Here is a 26,663-nt window from a genome sequence, read left to right on the forward strand (position 1 = left end):
ACTGTAATTATTTTTATCATATCTGCCGCTTTTGGTGTTGGTAATGTTTCTGAAAGAGTCTCTTCTGTCACCAAGGCTGCGTTTATTTGATAAAAAATACACTAAAAATAACTGTTTTTAAAATAACTGTTTCACTGTTGTAAATTTATTCCTGTGATCAAAGCTAAATTTTCAGCATCATTACTCCAGTCTTTAGTGTCACATGATCCTTCAGAAATCAGTATAATATGATAATTTGATGATCAAGAAACATTTATGATATTTATCAATGTTGAAAACAGTCGTGCTGCTTCATATTTCTGTGGAAACGGGATTCTTTAAATGAAAAGAAAGTTCAAAAGAACAGCATTTATTTGAAACAGAATCTTTGTGACATTATAAATGTCTTTACTGGCAAGTCTTTGCTGTATTGAAGTATTAATTTCTTTATTTAAACAACCCTCTTACTGATACTGACCTCAAACGTTTAAACGACTATGAGTATAGTACACAAATTCTGAATACCTGCACACACACATTAACAGTTAGAAGATAAATATCAATGCTCAAGCCCTCCTGCTATTAACAGGAAAAACACTAAAGCCGATGACAGCATGAGGTTTGTGTTGCTGCACTAAATCACAAGGCAAAATTCTCTTCAGATCTTGTAAAACACTGTTTTTTAGACACTGAGCGATGAGTGTGTGTGCGTGTCGTACTGGGCGGTGCGGCGAGGAATCTGAGGTGAAGACTCTCCACCTCCTCGTCCACCGGAGTGCTGATCAGACCCCAGCGCTGCCCCCGACGCGAGCTCGCCATCTTCACACACACATCCCTGTTCCCAGACGCCCGCACGCTGTCCAGCAGACTCGCCAGCAGAGAGTCCCTGCACACACACACACACACACACGCTGACATCGGGAGAGCAGAGTCCCTGCACACACACACACACAACAGACTCACACACACACCTGTCAGTGGAGCAGTACTTCCGGATCTGACCACGGATGAACTCCATGCTGAAGACCTGAGGATTCTCCGCATCACAGATCAGAGCAAAGACCTGCACACAAACACACAAACAAACACACAAACACACAAACACACAAGCACACAAACGCACAAATACACAAACACACTCTATGTCAACACATTCTGGTTTCAATATAAATACACTTGACAAGAAAGTGAAGGTTCTGAGGTTCTCTGCTGGTTAAATAAAGGTTAAATAAAAAAATAAAAACTGACAATAAGCAACATTTGTTGCAGTAAAAATCCAGCTGTACATTGTTCGTTCATGTCAGCTCAGGTCTGTTCAATAATATTATTAGATACAACTACTGGTTTGAATAATGTATTAGTAAATGCTAAAATTAACATTAAATAAAATTAATAAATGCTGTAGAAGTGTTTGGCATTGTCCATTCATGTTAACTAACAGAACTTTACTTTAGATTTGTTGCCAAAATTTCTATAAATATAAATTATTATTTCTATTATGTAGGGCTCCCCTAGACTACAGATTTCTCTGGTCGACAAGTAGGCGACTAAACGTGTGCTTATATTAACAAGCCATATATCATAATAATGCGCCTTTAATTGCCTATATAAAACACGTATAGCCTAATCAGCGCTCAAACGCACGCAATAACAAGCCACGGCGCACCAGCAAATGTAATTATTATGAGTGTATCGTGAAAAAAACTGAAATAGACTGTTTAAACATTTTAATAATTTATTGGTAATGTTTTCTGTTTCTGGCTGCAGAGATTAAGTCACGATGCTGACTCGTCATCTCCGTCTATATGCACATTTCATACGGATTACATAATCTGAGAATATTTATTTTCCATTCAAACCTGTTCATTCAAATGCAGACATTTCAAGCTTTCTATAGATATATTTCTCATGTCTGTGAAGTATCACTAAGTTTCGGTTCATTTATGAGACACGCTCCAGTTCTGACTGAGACAGAGACGGCAGAAAACGCTTCCTGTTTGCTTTCATTATTTTACAGAAACAACATTTTTTTGTTATTTTGAGTTTACAGAAATAATAGTAGACCCTTTACAGTTTGCATTACTCTTATTTGTATGACCGAGAATGACAGAGTATTTTAAGTTAAATGCAGTGATGTGTGCAACGCCTGTATGTCATGCAGTAAAGAGCTCTCTCCACACAAACACTTGAATATGCCCCAATAATAGCGCATATTTGTCTAGGTTGAGATTAAATTGTAAAGTTGCTACTACTTACATGTTTCAAGTGATAAGCCAGGGTTTCCAACAGCACTTTGTAACTAAAGCGGCCGCCTAAGCAACACACGCCTCCCGTCTTAACTACGTCGTCAAAAAATTATATGAGCGATATCCGCAGAGTTACTCTGTCCTGTTTTCTCCCTTTCAATCTTTAAATATGTAATAAGCCTTCAATACCCTTCTTACCCTTCAAAGGGACTTACTGACTGACCCTTCAACGGGACTTACTGACTGACCCTTCAACGGGACTTACTGACTGACCCTTCAACGGGACTTACTGACTGACCCTTCAACGGGACTTACTGACTGACCCTTCAACGGGACTTACTGACTGACCCTTCAACGGGACTTACTGACTCACCCTTCAATGGGATTTACTGACTGACCCTTCAACGGGACTTACTGACTGACCCTTCAACGGGACTTACTGACTGACCCTTCAAAGGGACTTACTGACTGACCCTTCAACGGGACTTACTGACTGACCCTTCAACGGGACTTACTGACTGACCACGGGACTTACTGACTGACCCTTCAACGGGACTTACTGACTGACCCTTCAACGGGACTTACTGACTGACCCTTCAAAGGGACTTACTGACTGACCCTTCAACGGGACTTACTGACTGACCCTTCAACGGGACTTACTGACTGACCCTTCAACGGGACTTACTGACTGACCCTTCAACGGGACTTACTGACTGACCCTTCAACGGGACTTACTGACTCACCCTTCAATGGGATTTACTGACTGACCCTTCAATGGGATTTACTGACTGAGCCTTCAACGGGACTTACTGACTGACCCTTCAACGGGACTTACTGACTGACCCTTCAACGGGACTTACTGACTGACCCTTCAACGGGACTTACTGACTGACCCTTCAACGGGACTTACTGACTGACCCTTCAACGGGACTTACTGACTGACCCTTCAACGGGACTTACTGACTGACCCTTCAACGGGACTTACTGACTGACCCTTCAACGGGACTTACTGACTGACCCTTCAATGGGACTTACTGACTGACCCTTCAACGGGACTTACTGACTGACCCTTCAACGGGACTTACTGACTGACCCTTCAACGGGACTTACTGACTGACCCTTCAACGGGACTTACTGACTGACCCTTCAAAGGGACTTACTGACTGACCCTTCAAAGGGACTTACTGACTGACCCTTCAACGGGACTTACTGACTGACCCTTCAACGGGACTTACTGACTGACCCTTCAACGGGACTTATTGACTGACCCTTCAACGGGACTTACTGACTCACCCTTCAACGGGACTTACTGACTCACCCTTCAACGGGACTTACTGACTCACCCTTCAACGGGACTTACTGACTGAGCCTTCAACGGGACTTACTGACTGACCCTTCAAAGGGACTTACTGATTGACCCTTCAACGGGACTTACTGACTGACCCTTCAACGGGACTTACTGACTGACCCTTCAAAGGGACTTACTGACTGACCCTTCAACGGGAGTTACTGACTGACCCTTCAACGGGACTTACTGACTGACCCTTCAACGGGACTTACTGACTGACCCTTCAACGGGACTTACTGACTCACCCTTCAATGGGATTTACTGACTGACCCTTCAACGGGACTTACTGACTGACCCTTCAACGGGACTTACTGACTGACCCTTCAACGGGACTTACTGACTGACCCTTCAATGGGATTTACTGACTGACCCTTCAACGGGACTTACTGACTGACCCTTCAACGGGACTTACTGACTGACCCTTCAACGGGACTTACTGACTGACCCTTCAACGGGACTTACTGACTGACCCTTCAACGGGACTTACTGACTCACCCTTCAACGGGACTTACTGACTCACCCTTCAACGGGACTTACTGACTCACCCTTCAACGGGACTTACTGACTGAGCCTTCAACGGGACTTACTGACTGACCCTTCAAAGGGACTTACTGATTGACCCTTCAACGGGACTTACTGACTGACCCTTCAACGGGACTTACTGACTGACCCTTCAAAGGGACTTACTGAGTGACCCTTCAACGGGAGTTACTGACTGACCCTTCAACGGGACTTACTGACTGACCCTTCAACGGGACTTACTGACTGACCCTTCAACGGGACTTACTGACTCACCCTTCAATGGGATTTACTGACTGACCCTTCAACGGGACTTACTGACTGACCCTTCAACGGGACTTACTGACTGACCCTTCAACGGGACTTACTGACTGACCCTTCAATGGGATTTACTGACTGACCCTTCAACGGGACTTACTGACTGACCCTTCAACGGGACTTACTGACTGACCCTTCAACGGGACTTACTGACTGACCCTTCAACGGGACTTACTGACTGACCCTTCAACGGGACTTACTGACTGACCTTTCAACGGGACTTACTGACTGACCCTTCAACGGGACTTACTGACTGACCCTTCAACGGGACTTACTGACTGACCCTTCAAAGGGACTTACTGACTGACCCTTCAACGGGACTTACTGACTGACCCTTCAACGGGACTTACTGACTGACCCTTCAACGGGACTTACTGACTGACCCTTCAACGGGACTTACTGACTCACCCTTCAATGGGATTTACTGACTGACCCTTCAACGGGACCCTTCAACGGGACTTACTGACTCACCCTTCAATGGGATTTACTGACTGACCCTTCAACGGGACCCTTCAACGGGACTTACTGACTGACCCTTCAACGGGACTTACTGACTCACCCTTCAATGGGATTTACTGACTGACCCTTCAACGGGACCCCTCAACGGGACTTACTGACTGACCCTTCAACGGGAATTACTGACTGACCCTTCAAAGGGACTTACTGACTGACCCTTCAGCGGGACCTTCAACGGGACTTATTGATTGACCCTTCAAAGGGACTTACTGACTGACCCTTCAACTGGACTTACTGACTGACCCTTCAACGGGACTTACTGACTGACCCTTCAACGGGACTTACAGACTGACCCTTCAACGGGACTTACTGACTGACCCTTCAACGGGACTTACTGACTGACCCTTCAACGGGACTTACTGACTCACCCTTCAATGGGATTTACTGAACGACCCTTCAACTGACCCTTCAACGGGACTTACTGACTGACCCTTCAACGGGACTTACTGACTGACCCTTCAACTGACCCTTCAACGGGACTTACTGACTGACCCTTCAACGGGACTTACTGACTGACCCTTCAAAGGGACTTACTGACTGACCCTTCAACGGGACTTACTGACTGACCCTTCAACGGGACTTACTGACTGACCCTTCAACGGGACTTATTGACTGACCCTTCAAAGGGACTTACTGACTGACCCTTCAACGGGACTTCAACGGGACTTACTGACTGACCCTTCAACGGGACTTACTGACTGACCCTTCAGAGGACTTACTGACTGACCCTTCAAAGGGACTTACTGACTGACCCTTCAACGGGACTTACTGACTGACCCTTCAACGGGACTTACTGACTGACCCTTCAACGGGACTTACTGACTGACCCTTCAACGGGACTTACTGACTGACCCTTCAACGGGACTTACTGACTCACCCTTCAACGGGATTTACTGACTGACCCTTCAACGGGACTTACTGACTGACCCTTCAACGGGACTTACTGACTGACCCTTCAACGGGACTTACTTACTGACCCTTCAACGGGACTTACTGACTGACCCTTCAACGGGACTTACTGACTGACCCTTCAACGGGACTTACTGACTGACCCTTCAACGGGACTTACTGACTCACCCTTCAACGGGATTTACTGACTGACCCTTCAACGGGACTTACTGACTGACCCTTCAAAGGGACTTACTGACTGACCCTTCAACGGGACTTACTGACTGACCCTTCAACGGGACTTACTGACTGACCCTTCAACGGGACTTACTGACTGACTCTTCAACGGGACTTACTGACTGACTCTTCAACGGGACTTACTGACTGACTTTTCGACGGGACTTACTGACTGACTCTTCGACGGGACTTTCAACGGGACTTACTGACTGACTCTTCAACGGGACTTACTGACTGACTCTTCAACGGGACTTACTGACTGACTCTTCAACGGGACTTACTGACTGACTCTTCAACGGGACTTACTGACTGACCCTTCAACGGGACTTACTGACTGACCCTTCAACGGGACTTACTGACTGACCCTTCAACGGGACTTACTGACTGACTCTTCAACGGGACTTACGGAGTGACTCTTCAACGGGACTTACGGAGTGACTCTTCAACGGGACTTACGGAGTGACTCTTCAACGGGACTTACGGAGTGAATCTTCAACGGGACTTACTGACCGACCCTTCAAAGGGACTTACTGGCCGACTCTTCAAAGGGACTTACTGACTGACCCTTCAACGGGACTTACTGACTGACCCTTCAACGGGACTTACTGACTGACCCTTCAACGGGACTTACTGACTCACCCTTCAATGGGATTTACTGACTGACCCTTCAACGGGACTTACTGACTGAGCCTTCAACGGGACTTACTGACTGACCCTTCAAAGGGACTTACTGACTGACCCTTCAACGGGACTTACTGACTGACCCTTCAACGGGACTTACTGACTGACCCTTCAACGGGACTTACTGACTGACCCTTCAACGGGACTTACTGACTCACCCTTCAACGGGACTTACTGACTCACCCTTCAACGGGACTTACTGACTGAGCCTTCAACGGGACTTACTGACTGACCCTTCAAAGGGACTTACTGATTGACCCTTCAACGGGACTTACTGACTGACCCTTCAACGGGACTTACTGACTGACCCTTCAAAGGGACTTACTGACTGACCCTTCAACGGGACTTACTGACTGACCCTTCAACGGGACTTACTGACTGACCCTTCAACGGGACTTACTGACTGACCCTTCAACGGGACTTACTGACTCACCCTTCAATGGGATTTACTGACTGACCCTTCAACGGGACCTACTGACTGACCCTTCAACGGGACTTACTGACTGACCCTTCAATGGGATTTACTGACTGACCCTTCAACGGGACTTACTGACTGACCCTTCAACGGGACTTACTGACTGACCCTTCAACGGGACTTACTGACTGACCCTTCAACGGGACTTACTGACTGACCCTTCAACGGGACTTACTGACTGACCCTTCAACGGGACTTACTGACTGACCCTTCAACGGGACTTACTGACTGACCCTTCAACGGGACTTACTGACTGACCCTTCAACGGGACTTACTGACTGACCCTTCAAAGGGACTTACTGACTGACCCTTCAACGGGACTTACTGACTGACCCTTCAACGGGACTTACTGACTGACCCTTCAACGGGACTTACTGACTGACCCTTCAACGGGACTTACTGACTGACCCTTCAACGGGACTTACTGACTCACCCTTCAATGGGATTTACTGACTGACCCTTCAACGGGACCCTTCAACGGGACTTACTGACTCACCCTTCAATGGGATTTACTGACTGACCCTTCAACGGGACCCTTCAACGGGACCCTTCAACGGGACTTACTGACTGACCCTTCAACGGGACTTACTGACTCACCCTTCAATGGGATTTACTGACTGACCCTTCAACGGGACCCTTCAACGGGACTTACTGACTGACCCTTCAACGGGAATTACTGACTGACCCTTCAAAGGGACTTACTGACTGACCCTTCAGCGGGACCTTCAACGGGACTTACTGATTGACCCTTCAAAGGGACTTACTGACTGACCCTTCAACTGGACTTACTGACTGACCCTTCAACGGGACTTACTGACTGACCCTTCAACGGGACTTACTGACTGACCCTTCAACGGGTCATACTGACTGACCCTTCAACGGGACTTACTGACTGACCCTTCAACGGGACTTACTGACTGACCCTTCAACGGGACTTACTGACTGACCCTTCAAAGGGACTTACTGACTGACCCTTCAACGGGACTTACTGACTGACCCTTCAACGGGACTTACTGACTGACCCTTCAACGGGACTTACTGACTCACCCTTCAACGGGATTTACTGACTGACCCTTCAACGGGACTTACTGACTGACCCTTCAAAGGGACTTACTGACTGACCCTTCAACGGGACTTGCTGACTGACCCTTCAACGGGACTTACTGACTGACCCTTCAACGGGACTTACTGACTGACCCTTCAAAGGGACTTACTGACTGACCCTTCAACGGGACTTACTGACTGACCCTTCAACGGGACTTACTGACTGACCCTTCAAAGGGACTTACTGACTGACCCTTCAACGGGACTTACTGACTGACCCTTCAACGGGACTTACTGACTGACCCTTCAAAGGGACTTACTGACTGACCCTTCAACGGGACTTACTGACTGACCCTTCAACGGGACTTACTGACTGACCCTTCAACGGGACTTATTGACTGACCCTTCAAAGGGACTTACTGACTGACCCTTCAACGGGACTTCAACGGGACTTACTGACTCACCCTTCAATGGGATTTACTGAACGACCCTTCAACTGACCCTTCAACGGGACTTACTGACTGACCCTTCAACGGGACTTACTGACTGACCCTTCAACTGACCCTTCAACGGGACTTACTGACTGACCCTTCAACGGGACTTACTGACTGACCCTTCAAAGGGACTTACTGACTGACCCTTCAACGGGACTTACTGACTGACCCTTCAACGGGACTTACTGACTGACCCTTCAACGGGACTTATTGACTGACCCTTCAAAGGGACTTACTGACTGACCCTTCAACGGGACTTCAACGGGACTTACTGACTGACCCTTCAACGGGACTTACTGACTGACCCTTCAAAGGGACTTACTGACTGACCCTTCAAAGGGACTTACTGACTGACCCTTCAACGGGACTTACTGACTGACCCTTCAACGGGACTTACTGACTGACCCTTCAACGGGACTTACTGACTCACCCTTCAACGGGATTTACTGACTGACCCTTCAACGGGACTTACTGACTGACCCTTCAACGGGACTTACTGACTGACCCTTCAACGGGACTTACTGACTGACTGACCCTTCAACGGGACTTACTGACTGACCCTTCAACGGGACTTACTGACTCACCCTTCAACGGGATTTACTGACTGACCCTTCAACGGGACTTACTGACTGACCCTTCAAAGGGACTTACTGACTGACCCTTCAACGGGACTTGCTGACTGACCCTTCAACGGGACTTACTGACTGACCCTTCAAAGGGACTTACTGACTGACCCTTCAACGGGACTTACTGACTGACCCTTCAACGGGACTTACTGACTGACTCTTCGACGGGACTTTCAACGGGACTTACTGACTGACTCTTCAACGGGACTTACTGACTGACTCTTCAACGGGACTTACTGACTGACTTTTCAACGGGACTTACTGACTGACTCTTCGACGGGACTTTCAACGGGACTTACTGACTGACTCTTCAACGGGACTTACTGACTGACTCTTCAACGGGACTTACTGACTGACCCTTCAACGAGACTTACTGACTGACCCTTCAACGGGACTTACTGACTGACCCTTCAACGGGACTTACTGACTGACCCTTCAACGGGACTTACTGACTGACCCTTCAACGGGACTTACTGACTGACTCTTCAACGGGACTTACGGAGTGACTCTTCAACGGGACTTACGGAGTGACTCTTCAACGGGACTTACGGAGTGACTCTTCAACGGGACTTACGGAGTGACTCTTCAACGGGACTTACTGACCGACCCTTCAAAGGGACTTACTGGCCGACTCTTCAAAGGGACTTACTGGCTGACTCTTCAACGGGACTTACTGACCGACTCTTCAAACGGGACTTACTGACCGACCCTTCAAAGGGACTTACTGGCTGACTCTTCAAAGGGACTTACTGGCTGACTCTTCAACGGGACTTACTGGCTGACCCTTCAACGGGACTTACTGACTGACCCTTCAAAGGGACTTACTGACTGACCCTTCAAAGGGACTTAATTTGTGACTTTTCAACGGGACTTACTGACTGACTCTTCAACGGCACTTTCAATGGGACTTACTGACTCTTCAACGGTACTTACTGACTGACTCTTCAACGGGACTTACTGACTGACCCTTCAACGGGACTTACTGACTGACCCTTCAACGGGACTTACTGACTGACCCTTCAACGGGACTTACTGACTGACCCTTCAACGGGACTTACTGACTGACCCTTCAAAGGGACATACTGACTGACCCTTCAAAGGGACTTACTTTGTGACTTTTCAACGGGACTTACTGACTGACTCTTCAACGGCACTTTCAATGGGACTTACTGACTCTTCAACGGGACTTACTGACTGACTCTTCAACGGGACTTACTGACTGACTTTTCAACGGGACTTACTGACTGACTCTTCGACGGGACTTTCAACGGGACTTACTGACTGACTCTTCAACGGCACTTACTGACTGACTCTTCAACGGGACTTACTGACTGACCCTTCAACGGGACTTACTGACTGACCCTTCAATGGGACTTACTGACTGACCCTTCAACGGGACTTACTGACTGACCCTTCAACGGGACTTACTGACTGACTCTTCAACGGGACTTACGGAGTGACTCTTCAACGGGACTTACGGAGTGACTCTTCAACGGGACTTACGGAGTGACTCTTCAATGGGACTTACGGAGTGACTCTTCAACGGGACTTACTCACCGACTCTTCAACGGGACTTACTGACCGACCCTTCAAAGGGACTTACTGGCCGACTCTTCAAAGGGACTTACTGGCTGACTCTTCAACGGGACTTACTGACCGACTCTTCAAACGGGACTTACTGACCGACCCTTCAAAGGGACTTACTGGCTGACTCTTCAAAGGGACTTACTGGCTGACTCTTCAACGGGACTTACTGACTGACCCTTCAACGGGACTTACTGACTGACCCTTCAAAGGGACTTACTGACTGACCCTTCAAAGGGACTTACTTTGTGACTTTTCAACGGGACTTACTGACTGACTCTTCAACGGCACTTTCAATGGGACTTACTGACTCTTCAACGGGACTTACTGACTGACTCTTCAACGGGACTTACTGACTGACTCTTCAACGGGACTTACTGACTGACTCTTCAACGGGACTTACTGACTGACCCTTCAACGGGACTTACTGACTGACCCTTCAACGGGACTTACTGACTGACCCTTCAACGGGACTTACTGACTGACCCTTCAAAGGGACATACTGACTGACCCTTCAAAGGGACTTACTTTGTGACTTTTCAACGGGACTTACTGACTGACTCTTCAACGGCACTTTCAATGGGACTTACTGACTCTTCAACGGGACTTACTGACTGACTCTTCAACGGGACTTACTGACTGACCTTCAACGGGACTTACGGAGTGACTCTTCAACGGGACTTACTGACCGACCCTTCACGGGACTTACTGACCGACCCTTCAACGGGACTTACTGACCGACCCTTCAACGGGACTTACTGACCGACCCTTCAACGGGACTTACTGACCGACCCTTCAACGGGACTTACTGACCGATCCTTCATTGGGACTTAATAACCGACCCTTCATTGGGACTTACTGACCGACCCTTTAACGGGACTTACTGACCGACGCTTCAACGGAACTTACTGACCGACCCTTCAACGGGACTTACTGACCGACCCTTCAACGGGACTTACTGACCGACCCTTCAACGGGACTTACTGACCGACCCTTCAACGGGACTTACTGACCGACTCTTCAACGGGACTTACTGACTGACTCTTCAACTGGACTTACTGACTGACTCTTCAACGGGACTTACTGACTGACCCTTCAACGGGACTTACTGACTGACCCTTCAACGGGACTTACTGACTGACCCTTCAACGGGACTTACTGACTGACCCTTCAACGGGACTTACTGACTGACCCTTCAAAGGGACATACTGACTGACCCTTCAAAGGGACTTACTTTGTGACTTTTCAACGGGACTTACTGACTGACTCTTCAACGGCACTTTCAATGGGACTTACTGACTCTTCAACGGGACTTACTGACTGACTCTTCAACGGGACTTACTGACTGACCCTTCAACGGGACTTACTGACTGACCTTCAACGGGACTTACTGACTGACCCTTCAACGGGACTTACTGAGTGACTCTTCAACGGGACTTACTGACCGACCCTTCACGGGACTTACTGACCGACCCTTCAACGGGACTTACTGACCGACCCTTCAACGGGACTTACTGACCGACCCTTCAACGGGACTTACTGACCGACCCTTCATTGGGACTTACTGACCGACCCTTCATTGGGACTTACTGACCGACCCTTTAACGGGACTTACTGACCGACGCTTCAACGGAACTTACTGACCGACCCTTCAACGGGACTTACTGACCGACCCTTCAACGGGACTTACTGACCGACCCTTCAACGGGACTTACTGACCGACCCTTCAACGGGACTTACTGACCGACTCTTCAACGGGACTTTCAACGGGACTTACTGACCGACTCTTCAACGGGACTTACTGACCGACTCTTCAACGGGACTTACTGACCGACTCTTCAACGGGACTTACTGACCGACTCTTCAACGGGACTTACTGACCGACTCTTCAACGGGACTTACTGACCGACTCTTCAACGGGACTTACTGACCGACTCTTCAACGGGACTTACTGACCGACTCTTCAACGGGACTTACTGACCGACTCTTCAACGGGACTTACTGACCGACTCTTCAACGGGACTTACTGACCGACTCTTCAACGGGACTTACTGACCGACTCTTCAACGGGACTTACTGACCGACTCTTCAACGGGACTTACTGACCGACTCTTCAACGGGACTTACTGACCGACTCTTCAACGGGACTTACTGACCGACTCTTCAACGGGACTTACTGACCGACTCTTCAACGGGACTTACTGACGACTCTTCAACGGGACTTACTGACCGACTCTTTAACGGGACTTACTGACCGACTCTTCAATGGGACTTACTGACTGACTCTTCAACGGGACTTACTGACTGACCCTTCAACGGGACTTACTGACTGACTCTTCAACGGGACTTACTGACTGACTCTTCAACAGGACTTACTGACTGACTTAGTTATGAAGTGTCTTATAGGGAGCAGAATGTCTGAACCATCGAAATAAAGTGTAGCTAAAATTAAACATGTTTTACTCAGAAATCTATCAGATTACTAAAGTAAAATGGATTGAAAATAGTTATTTTGATCGTTAAAATGTAACAAATGTACTTATAATGAAGATGTTTATGTGCTTGTGTTCGGTCTAGAGTGTGTGTTTATGTGCTGATGTGTTTGGTCACCTCTCCGAAGGGTTTAACGGTGACGATGTTGTATGATGCGGGGTCTCTCTCCACCAGACACGTCTCAGTGAGGGCCAAGATCCTCTTCACCGGCTCCTGACCACACACGACCACCAGTCAGATCATGAGAACGCAGGTGACATCACAAGCTTGAGTGTGTTCGGCGGCTCATCTTACCCCATGCCGTGGCGTGAGCTTCTGCACAATAAACTCTGTGAGCGAGGTGATGCACTCGTCTGAGCTGTACTTCCCCAGGCGCTCACACACGAAGCTCTCGAACACCAGCGGGTCCTTACGCAGGCGCAGCGTGAGGCCGATGAAGCTGCCGGCGTGCTCAATCGCACTGCGGATGATCTCATCTCGGTGCTCAGATGCAAACAAGTGCTGAGAGAGAGAGAGTCAGTGTGTGTGTGTGTGTGAGTGAGTGAGTGAGTGAGTGAGTCAGTGTGTGTGAGTTAGTGAGGGATAGTCAGTGTGTGTGAGTGAGTTAGTGAGTGAGAGTCAGTGTGTGTGAGTGAGAGTCAGTGTGTGTGAGTGAGAGTCAGTGTGTGTGAGTGAGTGAGTTAGTGAGTGAGAGTCAGTGTGTGTGAGTGAGAGTCAGTGTGTGTGAGTGAGTAGGTTAGTGAGGGAGAGTCAGTGTGTGTGAGTGAGTGAGTGAATGAGTTAATGAGTGAGAGTCAGTGTGTGTGAGTGAGTAGGTTAGTGAGGGAGAGTCAGTGTGTGTGAGTGAGAGTCAGTGTGTGTGAGTGAGCGAGTGAGTGAGTGAGTGAGTGAGTTAGTGAGGGAGAGTCAGTGTGTGTGAGTGAGTGAGTGAGTGAGTGAGTGAGTGAGTGAGTTAGTGAGGGAGAGTCAGTGTGTGTGAGTGAGTGAGTTAGTGTGTGAGTGAGAGTCAGTGTGTGTAAGTGAAGGAGTGAGAGTCAGTGTGTGTGAGTGAGTGAGTTAGTGAGTGAGAGTCAGTGTGTGTGAGTGAGTGAGTGAGAGTCAGTGTGTGTGAGTGAGTGAGTGAGAGTCAGTGTGTGTGAGTGAGTGAGTTTGTGAGTGAGAGTCAGTGTGTGTGAGTGAGTGAGTGAGAGTCAGTGTGTGTGAGTTAGTGAGTGAGTCAGTGTGTGTGAGTGAGTGAGTTAGTGAGTGAGTCAGTGTGTGTGAGTGAGTGAGTTAGTGAGTGAGTCAGTGTGTGAGAGTGAGTGAGTGAGTGAGTGAGTGAGAGTCAGTGTGTGTGTGAGTGAGTGAGTGAGTGAGTGAGTGAGTGAGTCAGTGTGTGAGAGTGAGTGAGTGAGTGAGTGAGTGAGTGAGTGAGTGAGTGAGTGAGTGAGAGTCAGTGTGTGTGTGAGTGAGTGTGTGTGTGTGTTTGCGCAGGATATCATCTCAGTGCTCAGACGCAAACAAGTGCTGAGAGATGCGAGTCAAGTCACCTTCATTTATATAGCGCTTTTACCAATATACAGTGGAAACAATAATTATTTGATTCTCTGCTGATTTTATATGTTTGCCCACTTACAAAGAAATGAAGGGTCATTGTATGGTATTTTGTACGTTAGGTTTATTTTAAGGTATAGAAACAGAATAACAACCAAAAACCCCAGAAAATAACACATTATGCATAGGTTATAAATTGATTTGCATTTCAGTGAGTGAAATAAGTATTTGATCCCCAAGCAAAACATAATTTAGTACTTGGTGGAGAAACCATTGTTGGCAAGCGCAGAGGAAAGACGTTTCTTGTAGATGGTCACCAGGTTTGCTCATCTCAGAAGGGATTCTGGTCCACTCCTCTTTAAAGATCCTCTCTAAATCCTTAAGGTTTCCTGGCTGTCGCTTTGCAACTCAAAGTTTTGGCTCACTCCACAGATTTTCTATAGGATTATCTGTACACTGGCTAGGCCCCTCCAAGACCTTAATGTGCTTCTTCTTGAGCCACTCTTTTGTTGTCTTGTTTTTGTTGTTTTGGGTTATTGTCATGCTGGAAGACCCATCCACGACCCATCTCCAGTGTTCTGGCTTCTGGCTGAGGGACGGAGGTTCTCGTCCAAGAGTTTATGGTAGAGAAACGGCCCCAGATCATGATGTTTGCTTGACTGTAGGGATGGTGTTCTTGGGGTTACAGTCAGCATTTCTCTTCCTTCAAACACGGCAGCTTGAGTTGATGTCAAAGAGTGCAATTTTGGTCTCATCTGACCACAGCACTTTGTCCCAAGCCTTCTCTGAATTATTAGATGTTCATTGGCAAACTTCAGACTGGCCTGTACATGTGCCTGGCAGGACTTCAGTCCATTGTGGTGTAGTGTGTTAGCAATGGTCTGCTTGGTGACTATGACCCAACTGCCTTGAGATCATTAAGATCATTAACAAGCTCCTCCTGTGTAGTTCTGGGCTGATCCCTCACCGTTCTCAAGATCATCTGTACCTCATGAGGCCAGATCTTGCATGGAGACACAGACCAAGGGCGATGGATTTTTCAGTTTGTTTTCCTTCCATTTCTGAATAATGGCACTAACATCTCCTTCTCCCCAAGCTTCTTGGTCTTGTAGCCCATTCCAGCCGTGTGCAGATCTACGGTCTTGTCCTGATGTCCTTCCACAGCTCTTTGGTCTTGCCCATGCTGGTGGAGAGGATGGAATGGAAGTCTATTATATACATAACGAGCTGACACTAGGAATACTTTCTTAAAGTGACAGGACTGATCTGGGTTGCACATGAGCACATAACCAATTTGTGGGAGGCAGAAATTCTTGCTAGTTGGTTGGGGATCAAATACTTATTTCACTCGAGCAAATGCTAATCAATTTATAACCTTTATTTAATGTGTTTTTATGGATTTTTTGGTTGATATTCGGTGTCTATCCGTTCAAATAAACCTACAATAAAAATTATAGACCCTTCTTTTCTTTGTAAGTGGGCAAACTTACAAAATCATGAGGGGATCAAATAATTATTTTCTCCACTGTTTCAAAGCAGCTTTACAGTGATAATAGGAGATTATAGTAACAGATTGTTTAGCTTTACAGCAGCTCTAGAATAAAGTTAGTGTCCAGCTAAAGTTAGTTTTGATTGATTCACTTCCGTTGCAAAGATCATTAGTTATTAACTTAGCGGCCGCTAACACGACACCGTTCAACAGAAAACAGAAACTTTTAATGTGTTCCGGCCGCTCATTTACACACAACAGTGTTTGGTGCTTGAGAACACAAACCTTGAAACAGGTTTTGTGCAAAATCATCTCTGTGTAAACTTCAAAAACGTGAATCTGTGAAAACACTGACGGCGTGCACATGCGTATTACGTGTTTAGTCTACAGGTGTGCGCGTTTGAATATATATATGTGCGCAGGCGTGTAGTCCTTTACACAGTGACCTCAACAAATTACTTGTCTGGCAGAATATTTTTGGCCATTTTTTATTCATGATTAATAACTAGTCTAAAATTAAGAAACCCCTAGAAAACAGTAAAAAAACAACAACAAATAGATGAGTACATTTAAGATAGGCTACTTAATTTATTATTCCGATATCCAAATATGATACTAAATCACAAAGAAAAAAGGACTTTTATTTGTGACGTGCTGTCTTTGCATTTGAGCATTGCACATTTTAAACAGGACACGCATTAGCTGAATAAACGTTAGCCAATACAAAGATATTTATAGAAAATAGTTGACAATAAATAGACAGGAGTCCAATAATAGCAAAACGAATCACTTATTCTATAAAGAATATCAAGTATACAAGTTTAAATGAATCCGAAATATGGGGCTGTGTTAACAGTAAAACGTCTGTCTTTTAACGAATTTTAAAAACACGGATGGATAATACAAAATGCTTTCTGACATTCTGACAGAAAAAAACACAACCTAAAACAAAATTTAAACTTAGCCCGTCAATTTACAATTATCTTCTCTCTGTGTTGCTCGCGGTCTGTGTTTGTGAGAGAGCTCGGGCAGCACTGATACAACGGTGCTTTTTAATCCATAAGTAACTAATACGCTAGTTTTCATACAAAATAATTATGTAACATAATTAGGTACTTTATTTATTATTACCACAATAACATAACACATGCAGACTACGTTTCTCAACACTGAGAATGAATAAATAAACTTCAGACTCACGCTTATCAGTAATCCACAAATTACAAAACTTTCATAATCATTAACCCATAGCGATTTAAATTTTATTTATATTTCTTGTTCATTTAGATTTAAAATGCATACTTAAGCATTTTATAATTTGCATGGCTGAATGATGTTTTCCTCTTATCTGAGTGACCATGAATGAAGGAGTATTTTAATCCATGCGATCACTCCCGTATGATCATCGAATCTAGATTAAGTTAACTAAAACCAATATTTCAACTTTCCCCATCCACCCCAGCCCGTTCCCCTTCAGGAGTCAGAAGTGCCGTGACGACGGTCCTGTCCTCGCTGATGAACTCAGTCAGACGGCGGCCGCGGGAGAGGAAGAGGATCGAGCGGGATTCTTTATAACTGCCGATTTTCAGTCTCTTTTTAATGATAGGCCTTACGTATCTGTCAATCATCCCCGCTTGCTATTTGGGGAATGAACCCAGCGCTATGATTGGTCGAACTCCGCTTCTTTTGCTGTTGCTTGATTTGAGGACTGCGCGTGCACAGAAGCGTCACCAGGTTTTTGCGTAGTTTAGAGTGACAAATCGTACCACCGTACTTTGAGGTCAAAATGCGTATCCGCTACGCAAAATGCGTAAAGGTTGGCAGGTCTGGTGTGCGTGTGAGTGTGTGTGTGTGTGCGTGTGTGTGCGTGAGTGTGTGTGTGTGTGTGTGAGTGTGTGTGTGTGGTGTGTGCGTGTGTGTGCGTGTGTGTGTGAACTCACAGTGTGTGTGTGTGTGTGTGAACTCACAGTGTGTGTGTGTGTGTGTGAGTGTGTGTGTGTGTGTGCGTGTGTGTGTGTGCGTGTGTGTGTGAACTCACAGTGTGTGTGTGAGTGTGTGTGTGTGTGTGTGTGTGAGTGTGTGTGTGTGTTTGAGTGTGTGTGTGTGTGTGTGTGTGAACTCACAGTGTGTGTGTGTGTGTGTGTGTGTGTGTGTGTGTGTGTGTGTGTGTGTGTGTGTGTGTGTGTGTGTGTGTGTGTGTTTGAGTGTGTGTGTGTGTGTGTGTGTGTGTGTGTGTGTGTGTGTGTGTGTGTGTGTGTGTGTGTGTGTGTGTGTATGTACCAGCCTGCCGAAGCCCCCGTACACCACACAGAATCCGCCCTGGTAGTCGGACACCTCGGTGAATCCCTCCACACACCGGTAGTCGTACGAGCACAACACACGGTTCGTCTGCGGGTCGATCTGATCGATGCCGCCCGGAGTCACTTCCAGACACACACTCTTCCTTGCGTCGCTCCAGTGGTGCTTGAAGCAGTTGTAACGCTGAGGACACACACACACACACACACACTGACAGCATGAAAACTGCACAGTTACACTAGAGGAGCTACAGGAGGTGAAGCACATCAGGTGTACACCTCTGGTGGACGGTGGTGGTTTCTCAGGTGTGAGTCTGTAGAGTTTTTTGTTACTTTTTATTTTATTTACCTTTAAATTACTAGATTTGATCAATAAATAATAAATGGTAATTTAAGCACATTTCTCACATTCGTTAAACTTAAATTCAAAATAACTCATTTGTATGCATAACCCTTTTAACAAATTTTCTTACATGGGGTGTCTTTGACCTCATGAGAAAAAAAACTAATATAAGATGATATTTCATGACTCTAGATGGGCTTATATCTCTATATGGAGCAAATGAGCTGTTCCTCTGGGTCCTAAAGTCCGTTCCTTCAGTGAGCATTCAGATACACATGTAGACATTATAAAATAATTTTTTGGTAAAGTTTTAGCATTTTTAGTTTGAATTTTGAGCATTTTTGTTTTTTCTGTGTACTGAAGCATTCCTCACATTCATTCCTAAGAGGCTGAAATTGACCCGAGAGAGAAGGATGTGTTACTTTTTTAAATTTCAACCACAAATTCTTTTTTTTTTTTTTTTAAAGAGTTTCGGGTCAAAATGCCCAGAGGGAAGGATGAGTACATGGCAGCTCAGTGATAAACTCATGCATTCGGATATTACGCTGGTAATCACCTGACTGTGAACGGAGCTGTAAACAAGGTCATGTGCTTGGAATCAAATGAATAAATAGTTATGATTTATATAACTCTATAGCTGTAGTTTAAATGGTTTTGCATTTCATCTTTCAAAGTGATGGATGACATTTTAGCAGAAATAAGTTAGCGCAAACTGATTAATTCTGCAATATCTAATTCATAAATATGCAGATATCAAATATTTTTAAAATAACAATTGCCCATTTTAAAAAAAAAATCTCCTTTTTCTTCTTACCAGCTGGCGCTCGCTGTAGTGGAGCAGTGACATAATGTTATTCATCTAAACAGTTTCCAGCATTTCAGTAATAAAAGTGTCCAGATTTAAAATGTGTTCACTACCTTGAAGTGCAACAGTTACCGTACGGTGCCTGGCAGGGCTCAAAAAGCATTTTGGATTGATACCCTCTTATAAAATTGGATAATTGCATGACCTTGGTGTGTGTCAAAAAACTGTGTATGATCCGGCTAGGCATTTTGACGCAGGTGGAGAGAGGAAAACACTGTTTACATGTAAAGATGAATTTCTGAGTGAAACGGCATAATTTCACATAGCGTTTGCCGACAGGATCAGAAGGGATTATACTCACTCTCCCGGTGATCTTTCCCTCAGAGAAGTCCGTTCTGAATCTCTGAGGAGCAGACAGAGACAACATCAGCATTACAGTAGAGTGTCAGGGTCAGTGTGAAAAAGAGAAGAGGAGTGATGAAGAGGAGTGATGAGGAGGAGTGATGAGGAATAGTGATGAGGAATAGTGATGAAGAGGAGAGAAGAGGAGTGATAAGGAGGAGTGATGAGGAGGAGTGATGAGGAGGAGAGAAGAGGGGAGAGGAGGAGTGATGAAGAGGAGTGATGAGGAGGAGTGATGAGGAGGAGAGAAGAGGAGTGATGAAGAGGAAAGAAGAGGAGAGATGAAGAGGAGAGAAGAGGAGAGCTGAATAGGAGTGATGAATAGGAGTGATGAGGAGGAGAGAAGAGGAGAGATGAATAGGAGTGATGAATAGGAGGGATGAGGAGGAGAGAAGAGGAGAGATGAATAGGAGTGATGAATAGGAGGGACGAGGAGTGATGAGGAGCAGAGAAGAGGGGAGAAAAGGAGTGATGAATAGGAGTGATGAGGAGGAGTGATGAGGAGGAGTGATGAGAAGTGATGAGGAGGAATGATGAGGAGGAGAGAAGAGGGTAGAGGAGGAGTGATGAGGAGGAGAGAAGAGGGGAGAAAAGGAGTGATGAATAGGAGTGACGAGGAGTGATGAGGAGGAGAGAAGAGGGGAGAAGTGGAGTGATGAATAGGAGTGATGAATAGGAGTGATGAGGAGGAGTGATGAATAGGAGTGATGAGGAGGAGTGATGAGGAGGAGAGAAGAGGGGAGAAGAGGAGTGATGAAGAGGAGTGATGAGGAGGAGAGATGAGGAGGGATGAGAAGGTGTGATGAGGAGGAGTGATGAGGAGGAGAGAAGAGGGGAGAAGAGGAGTGATGAATACGAGTGATGAGGAGGAGAGAAGAGGGGAGAAGAGGAGTGATGAATAGAAGTGATGAGGAGGAGTGATGAGGAGGAGAGAAGAGGAGTGATGAACAGGAGTGATGAGGAGGAGAGAAGAGGAGAGAAGAGGGGAGAAGAGGAGTGATGAAGAGGAGTGATGAGGAGGAGAGAAGAGGGGAGAGGAGGAGTGATGAAGAGGAGTGATGAGGAGGAGAGAAGAGGGGAGAAGAGGAGTGATGAGGAATAGTGATGAAGAGGAGAGAAGAGGGGAGAAGAGGAGTGATGAGGAGAAGAGAAGAGGGGAGAAGAGGGGAGAAGAGGAGTGATGAGGAGGAGAGAAGAGGGGAGAAGAGGAGTGATGAATAGGAGTGATGAGGAGTGATGAAGAGGAGTAATGAGGAGGAGTAATGAGGAGGAGTAATGAGGAGGAGTGATGAGGAGGAGTGATGAATAGGAGTGATGAGGAGGAGTGATGAGGAGGAGTGATGAGGAGGAGAGAAGAGGGGAGAAGAGGAGTGATGAGGAATAGTGATGAAGAGGAGATAAGAGGGGAGAAGAGGAGTGATGAGGAATAGTGATGAAGAGGAGAGAAGAGGGGAGAAGAGGAGTGATGAGGAATAGTGATGAAGAGGAGAGAAGAGGGGAGAAGAGGAGTGATGAAGAGGAGTGATGAGGAGGAGAGAAGAGGGGAGAGGAGGAGTGATGAAGAGGAGTGATGAGGAGGAGAGAAGAGGGGAGAGGAGGAGTGATGAAGAGGAGTGATGAGGAGGAGAGAAGAGGGGAGAAGAGGAGTGATGAAGAGGAGTGATGAGGAGGAGAGAAGAGGGGAGAAGAGGAGTGATGAGGAGAAGAGAAGAGGGGAGAAGAGGGGAGAAGAGGAGTGATGAGGAGGAGAGAAGAGGGGAGAAGAGGAGTGATGAATAGGAGTGATGAGGAGTGATGAAGAGGAGTAATGAGGAGGAGTAATGAGGAGGAGTAATGAGGAGGAGTGATGAATAGGAGTGATGAGGAGGAGTGATGAAGAGGAGTGATGAGGAGGAGTGATGGGGAGGAGTGATGAGGAGGAGTGATGAATAGGAGTGATGAGGAGTGCTGAGGAGGAGAGATGAAGAGGGATGAGAAGGAGTGATGAGGAGGAGTGATGAGGAGGAGAGAAGAGGGGAAAAGAGGAGTGATGAATAGGAGTGATGAATAGGAGTGATGAGGAGGAGAGAAGAGGGGAGAAGAGGAGTAATGAAGAGGAGTGATGAATAGGAGTGATGAGGAGGAGTGATGAGGAGGAGAGAAGAGGGGAGAAGAGGAGTGATGAATAGGAGTGATGAGGAGTGATGAGGAGGAGAGAAGAGGGGAGAATAGGAGTGATGAGGAGGAGAGAAGAGGGGAGAAGAGGAGTAATGAATAGGAGTGATGAGGAGGAGTGATGAGGAGGAGAGAAGAGGGGAGAAGAGGAGTGATGAGGAGGGATGAGAAGGAGTGATGAGGAAAAGTGATGAGGAGGAGTAATGAGGAGGAGTGATGAATAGGAGTGATGAGGAGGAGTGATGAAGAGGAGTGATTAATAGGAGTGATGAAGAGGAGTGATGAATAGGAGTGATGAGGAGTAATGAGGAAGAGTAATGAGGAGGAGTAATGAGGAAGAGTAATGAGGAGGAGTGATGAGGAAGAGTGATGAGGAGGAGTGATGAATAGGAGTAATGAGGAGGAGTAATGAGGAGGAGTAATGAGGAGGAGAGATGAGGAGGAGAGAAGAGGGGAGAAGAGGAGTTATGAATAGGAGTGATGAGGAGTGATGAGGAGGAGAGAAGAGGGGAGAAGAGGAGTGATGAGGAGGAGTGATGAATAGGAGTTATGAGGAGGAGTGATGAATAGAAGTTATGAGGAGGAGTGATGAATAAAAGTAATGAGGAGGAGAGAAGAGGAGTGATGAGGAGGAGTGATGAATAGGAGTGATGAATAGAAGTAATGAGGAGGAGTGATGAGGAGTGATGAATAGGAGTAATGAGGAGGAGTGATGAGGAGGAGGAGAGAACAGGGGAGAAGAGGAGTTATGAATAGGAGTGATGAGGAGGAGTAGTGAGGAGGAGTGATGAAGAGGAGTGATGAATAGGAGTGATGAGGAGGAGTGATGAGGAGGAGTGATGAATAGGAGTGATGAATAGGAGTGATGAATAGGAGTGATGAGGAGAAGTGATGAGGAGGAGTGATGAGGAGGAGTGATGAATAGGAGTAATGAGGAGGAATGATGAGGAGGAGAGAAGAGGGGAGAAGAGGAGTTATGAATAGGAGTGATGAGGAGGATCGATGAGGAGGAGAGAAGAGGGGAGAAGAGGAGTGATGAGGAGGAGTGATGAGGAGGAGTGATGAGGAGGAGTGATGAATAGGAGTGATGAGGAGGAGTGATGAATAGGAGTGATGAATAGGAGTGATGAGGAGGAGTGATGAGGAGGAGTGATGAGGAGGAGTGATGAGGAGTGATGAGGAGGAGTGATGAGGAGGGGAGAAGAGGAGGGGAGAAGAGGATGGGAGAAGAGGAGTGATGAGGAGGAGTGATGAGGAGGGGAGAAGAGGAGGGGAGAAGAGGATGGGAGAAGAGGAGTGATGAGGAGGAGTGATGAGGAGGAGAGAAGAGGGGAGAAGAGGAGTGATGAATAGGAGTGATGAGGAGGGGTCATGAGGAGGAGTGATGAAGATGAGTGATGAGGAGGAGTGATGAGGAGGAGTGATGAATAGGAGTGATGAAGAGGAGTAATGAGGAGGAGTGATGAGGAGGAGTGAAGAATAGGAGTGATGAGGAGAAGTGATGAGGAGGAGTGATGAGGAGGAGTGATGAGGAGGAGTGATGAGGAGGAGTGATGAGGTGATGAATAGGAGTGATGAGGTGATGAATAGGAGTGATGAGGTGATGAAGAGGAGTGATGAGGTGATGAATAGGAGTGATGAGGTGATGAATAGGAGTGATGAGGTGATGAATAGGAGTGATGAGGTGATGAAGAGGAGTGATGAGGTGATGAAGAGGAGTGATGAGGAGGAGTGATGAAGAGGAGTGAAGAGGAGTGATGAGGAATAGTGATGAAGAGGAGAGAAGAGGGGAGAAGAGAAGAAGAGGAGAGAAGAGGGGAGAAGAGGAGTGATGAGGAGGAGTGATGAGGAGGAGTGATGAATAGGAGTGATGAAGAGGAGTAATGAGGAGGAGTGATGAGGAGGAGTGAAGAATAGGAGTGATGAGGAGAAGTAATGAGGAGGAGTGATGAGGAGGAGTGATGAGGAGGAGTGATGAGGAGGAGTGATGAGGAAGAGTGATGAGGAGGAGTGATGAATAGGAGTAATGAGGAGGAGTAATGAGGAGGAGTAATGAGGAGGAGAGATGAGGAAGAGTAATGAGGAGGAGTGATGAGGAAGAGTGATGAGGAGGAGTGATGAATAGGAGTAATGAGGAGGAGTAATGAGGAGGAGTAATGAGGAGGAGAGATGAGGAGGAGAGAAGAGGGGAGAAGAGGAGTTATGAATAGGAGTGATGAGGAGTGATGATGAGGAGAGAAGAGGGGAGAAGAGGAGTGATGAGGAGGAGTGATGAATAGGAGTTATGAGGAGGAGTGATGAATAGAAGTTATGAGGAGGAGTGATGAATAGAAGTAATGAGGAGGAGAGAAGAGGAGTGATGAGGAGGAGTGATGAATAGGAGTGATGAATAGAAGTAATGAGGAGGAGTGATGAGGAGTGATGAATAGGAGTAATGAGGAGGAGTGATGAGGAGGAGTGATGAGGAGGAGGAGAGAACAGGGGAGAAGAGGAGTTATGAATAGGAGTGATGAGGAGGAGTGATGAGGAGGAGTAATGAGGAGGAGTGATGAAGAGGAGTGATGAATAGGAGTGATGAGGAGGAGTGATGAATAGGAGTGATGAATAGGAGTGATGAATAGGAGTGATGAGGAGGAGTGATGAGGAGGAGTGATGAGGAGGAGTGATGAATAGGAGTAATGAGGAGGAATGATGAGGTGGAGAGAAGAGGGGAGAAGAGGAGTTATGAATAGGAGTGATGAGGAGGATCGATGAGGAGGAGAGAAGAGGGGAGAAGAGGAGTGATGAGGAGGAGTGATGAGGAGGAGTGATGAGGAGGAGTGATGAATAGGAGTGATGAGGAGGAGTGATGAATAGGAGTGATGAGGAGGAGTGATGAGGAGGAGTGATGAGGAGGGGAGAAGAGGAGGGGAGAAGAGGATGGGAGAAGAGGAGTGATGAGGAGGAGTGATGAGGAGGAGAGAAGAGGGGAGAAGAGGAGTGATGAATAGGAGTGATGAGGAGGGGTCATGAGGAGGAGTGATGAAGATGAGTGATGAGGAGGAGTGATGAGGAGGAGTGATGAATAGGAGTGATGAAGAGGAGTAATGAGGAGGAGTGATGAGGAGGAGTGAAGAATAGGAGTGATGAGGAGAAGTAATGAGGAGGAGTGATGAGGAGGAGTGATGAGGAGGAGTGATGAGGAGGAGTGATGAGGTGATGAATAGGAGTGATGAGGTGATGAATAGGAGTGATGAGGTGATGAAGAGGAGTGATGAGGTGATGAATAGGAGTGATGAGGTGATGAATAGGAGTGATGAGGTGATGAAGAGGAGTGATGAGGAGGAGTGATGAAGAGGAGTGAAGAGGAGTGATGAGGAATAGTGATGAAGAGGAGAGAAGAGGGGAGAAGAGAAAAAGAGGAGAGAAGAGGGGAGAAGAGGAGTGATGAGGAATAGTGATGAAGAGGAGAGTAGAGGAGTGATGAGGAGGAGTGATGAGGAATAGTGATGAAGAGGAGAGAAGAGGGGAGAAGAGGAGTGATGAGGAGGAGTGATGAGGAGGAGTGATGAATAGGAGTGATGAAGAGGAGTAATGAGGAGGAGTGATGAGGAGGAGTGAAGAATAGGAGTGATGAGGAGAAGTAATGAGGAGGAGTGATGAGGAGGAGTGATGAGGAGGAGTGATGAAGAGGAGTGATGAGGTGATGAATAGGAGTGATGAGGTGATGAATAGGAGTGATGAGGTGATGAAGAGGAGTGATGAGGTGATGAATAGGAGTGATGAGGTGATGAATAGGGGTGATGAGGTGATGAAGAGGAGTGATGAGGAGGAGTGATGAAGAGGAGTGAAGAGGAGTGATGAGGAATAGTGATGAAGAGGAGAGAAGAGGGGAGAAGAGAAGAAGAGGAGAGAAGAGGGGAGAAGAGGAGTGATGAGGAATAGTGATGAAGAGGAGAGTAGAGGAGTGATGAGGAGAAGTGATGAGGAATAGTGATGAAGAGGAGAGAAGAGGGGAGAAGAGAAGAAGAGGAGAGAAGAGGGGTGATGAGGAATATTGATGAAGAGGAGAGTAGAGGAGTGATGAGGAGGAGTGATGAGGAATAGTGATGAAGAGGAGTGAAGAGGAGTGATGAGGAGGAGTGATGAAGAGGAGTGATGAGGAATAGTGATGAAGAGGAGAGAAGAGGGGAGAACAGGAGAAGAGGAGAGA

At 46.7% G+C, this 26,663-nt stretch overlaps 1 protein-coding gene across 4 annotated transcripts in view; it reads right to left on the reverse strand.

Moving 5' to 3' along the window:
* The window catches only part of dnajc13 (DnaJ heat shock protein family (Hsp40) member C13), a 143,603-nt gene that overhangs the window by 86,020 nt on the left and 30,920 nt on the right, over nucleotides 1-26,663 (reverse strand). For all 4 annotated transcript variants that reach the window (XM_077225019.1, XM_077225018.1, XM_077225017.1 and 1 more), the window contains exons 5-10: nucleotides 20,277-20,318; nucleotides 18,751-18,951; nucleotides 13,743-13,949; nucleotides 13,566-13,661; nucleotides 951-1,042; nucleotides 699-865 (exon numbers count right to left, since the gene is read on the reverse strand). In XM_077225019.1, the coding sequence (XP_077081134.1) occupies nucleotides 699-865; nucleotides 951-1,042; nucleotides 13,566-13,661; nucleotides 13,743-13,949; nucleotides 18,751-18,951; nucleotides 20,277-20,318 (805 nt within the window). The remainder of the gene's footprint in view (nucleotides 1-698; nucleotides 866-950; nucleotides 1,043-13,565; nucleotides 13,662-13,742; nucleotides 13,950-18,750; nucleotides 18,952-20,276; nucleotides 20,319-26,663) is intronic.

Source organism: Siphateles boraxobius, unplaced genomic scaffold (genome assembly GCF_051911475.1).
Source record: "Siphateles boraxobius isolate OS27281-9 unplaced genomic scaffold, OSU_SipBor_1 97, whole genome shotgun sequence".
Lineage (NCBI taxonomy): Eukaryota > Metazoa > Chordata > Actinopteri > Cypriniformes > Leuciscidae > Siphateles > Siphateles boraxobius.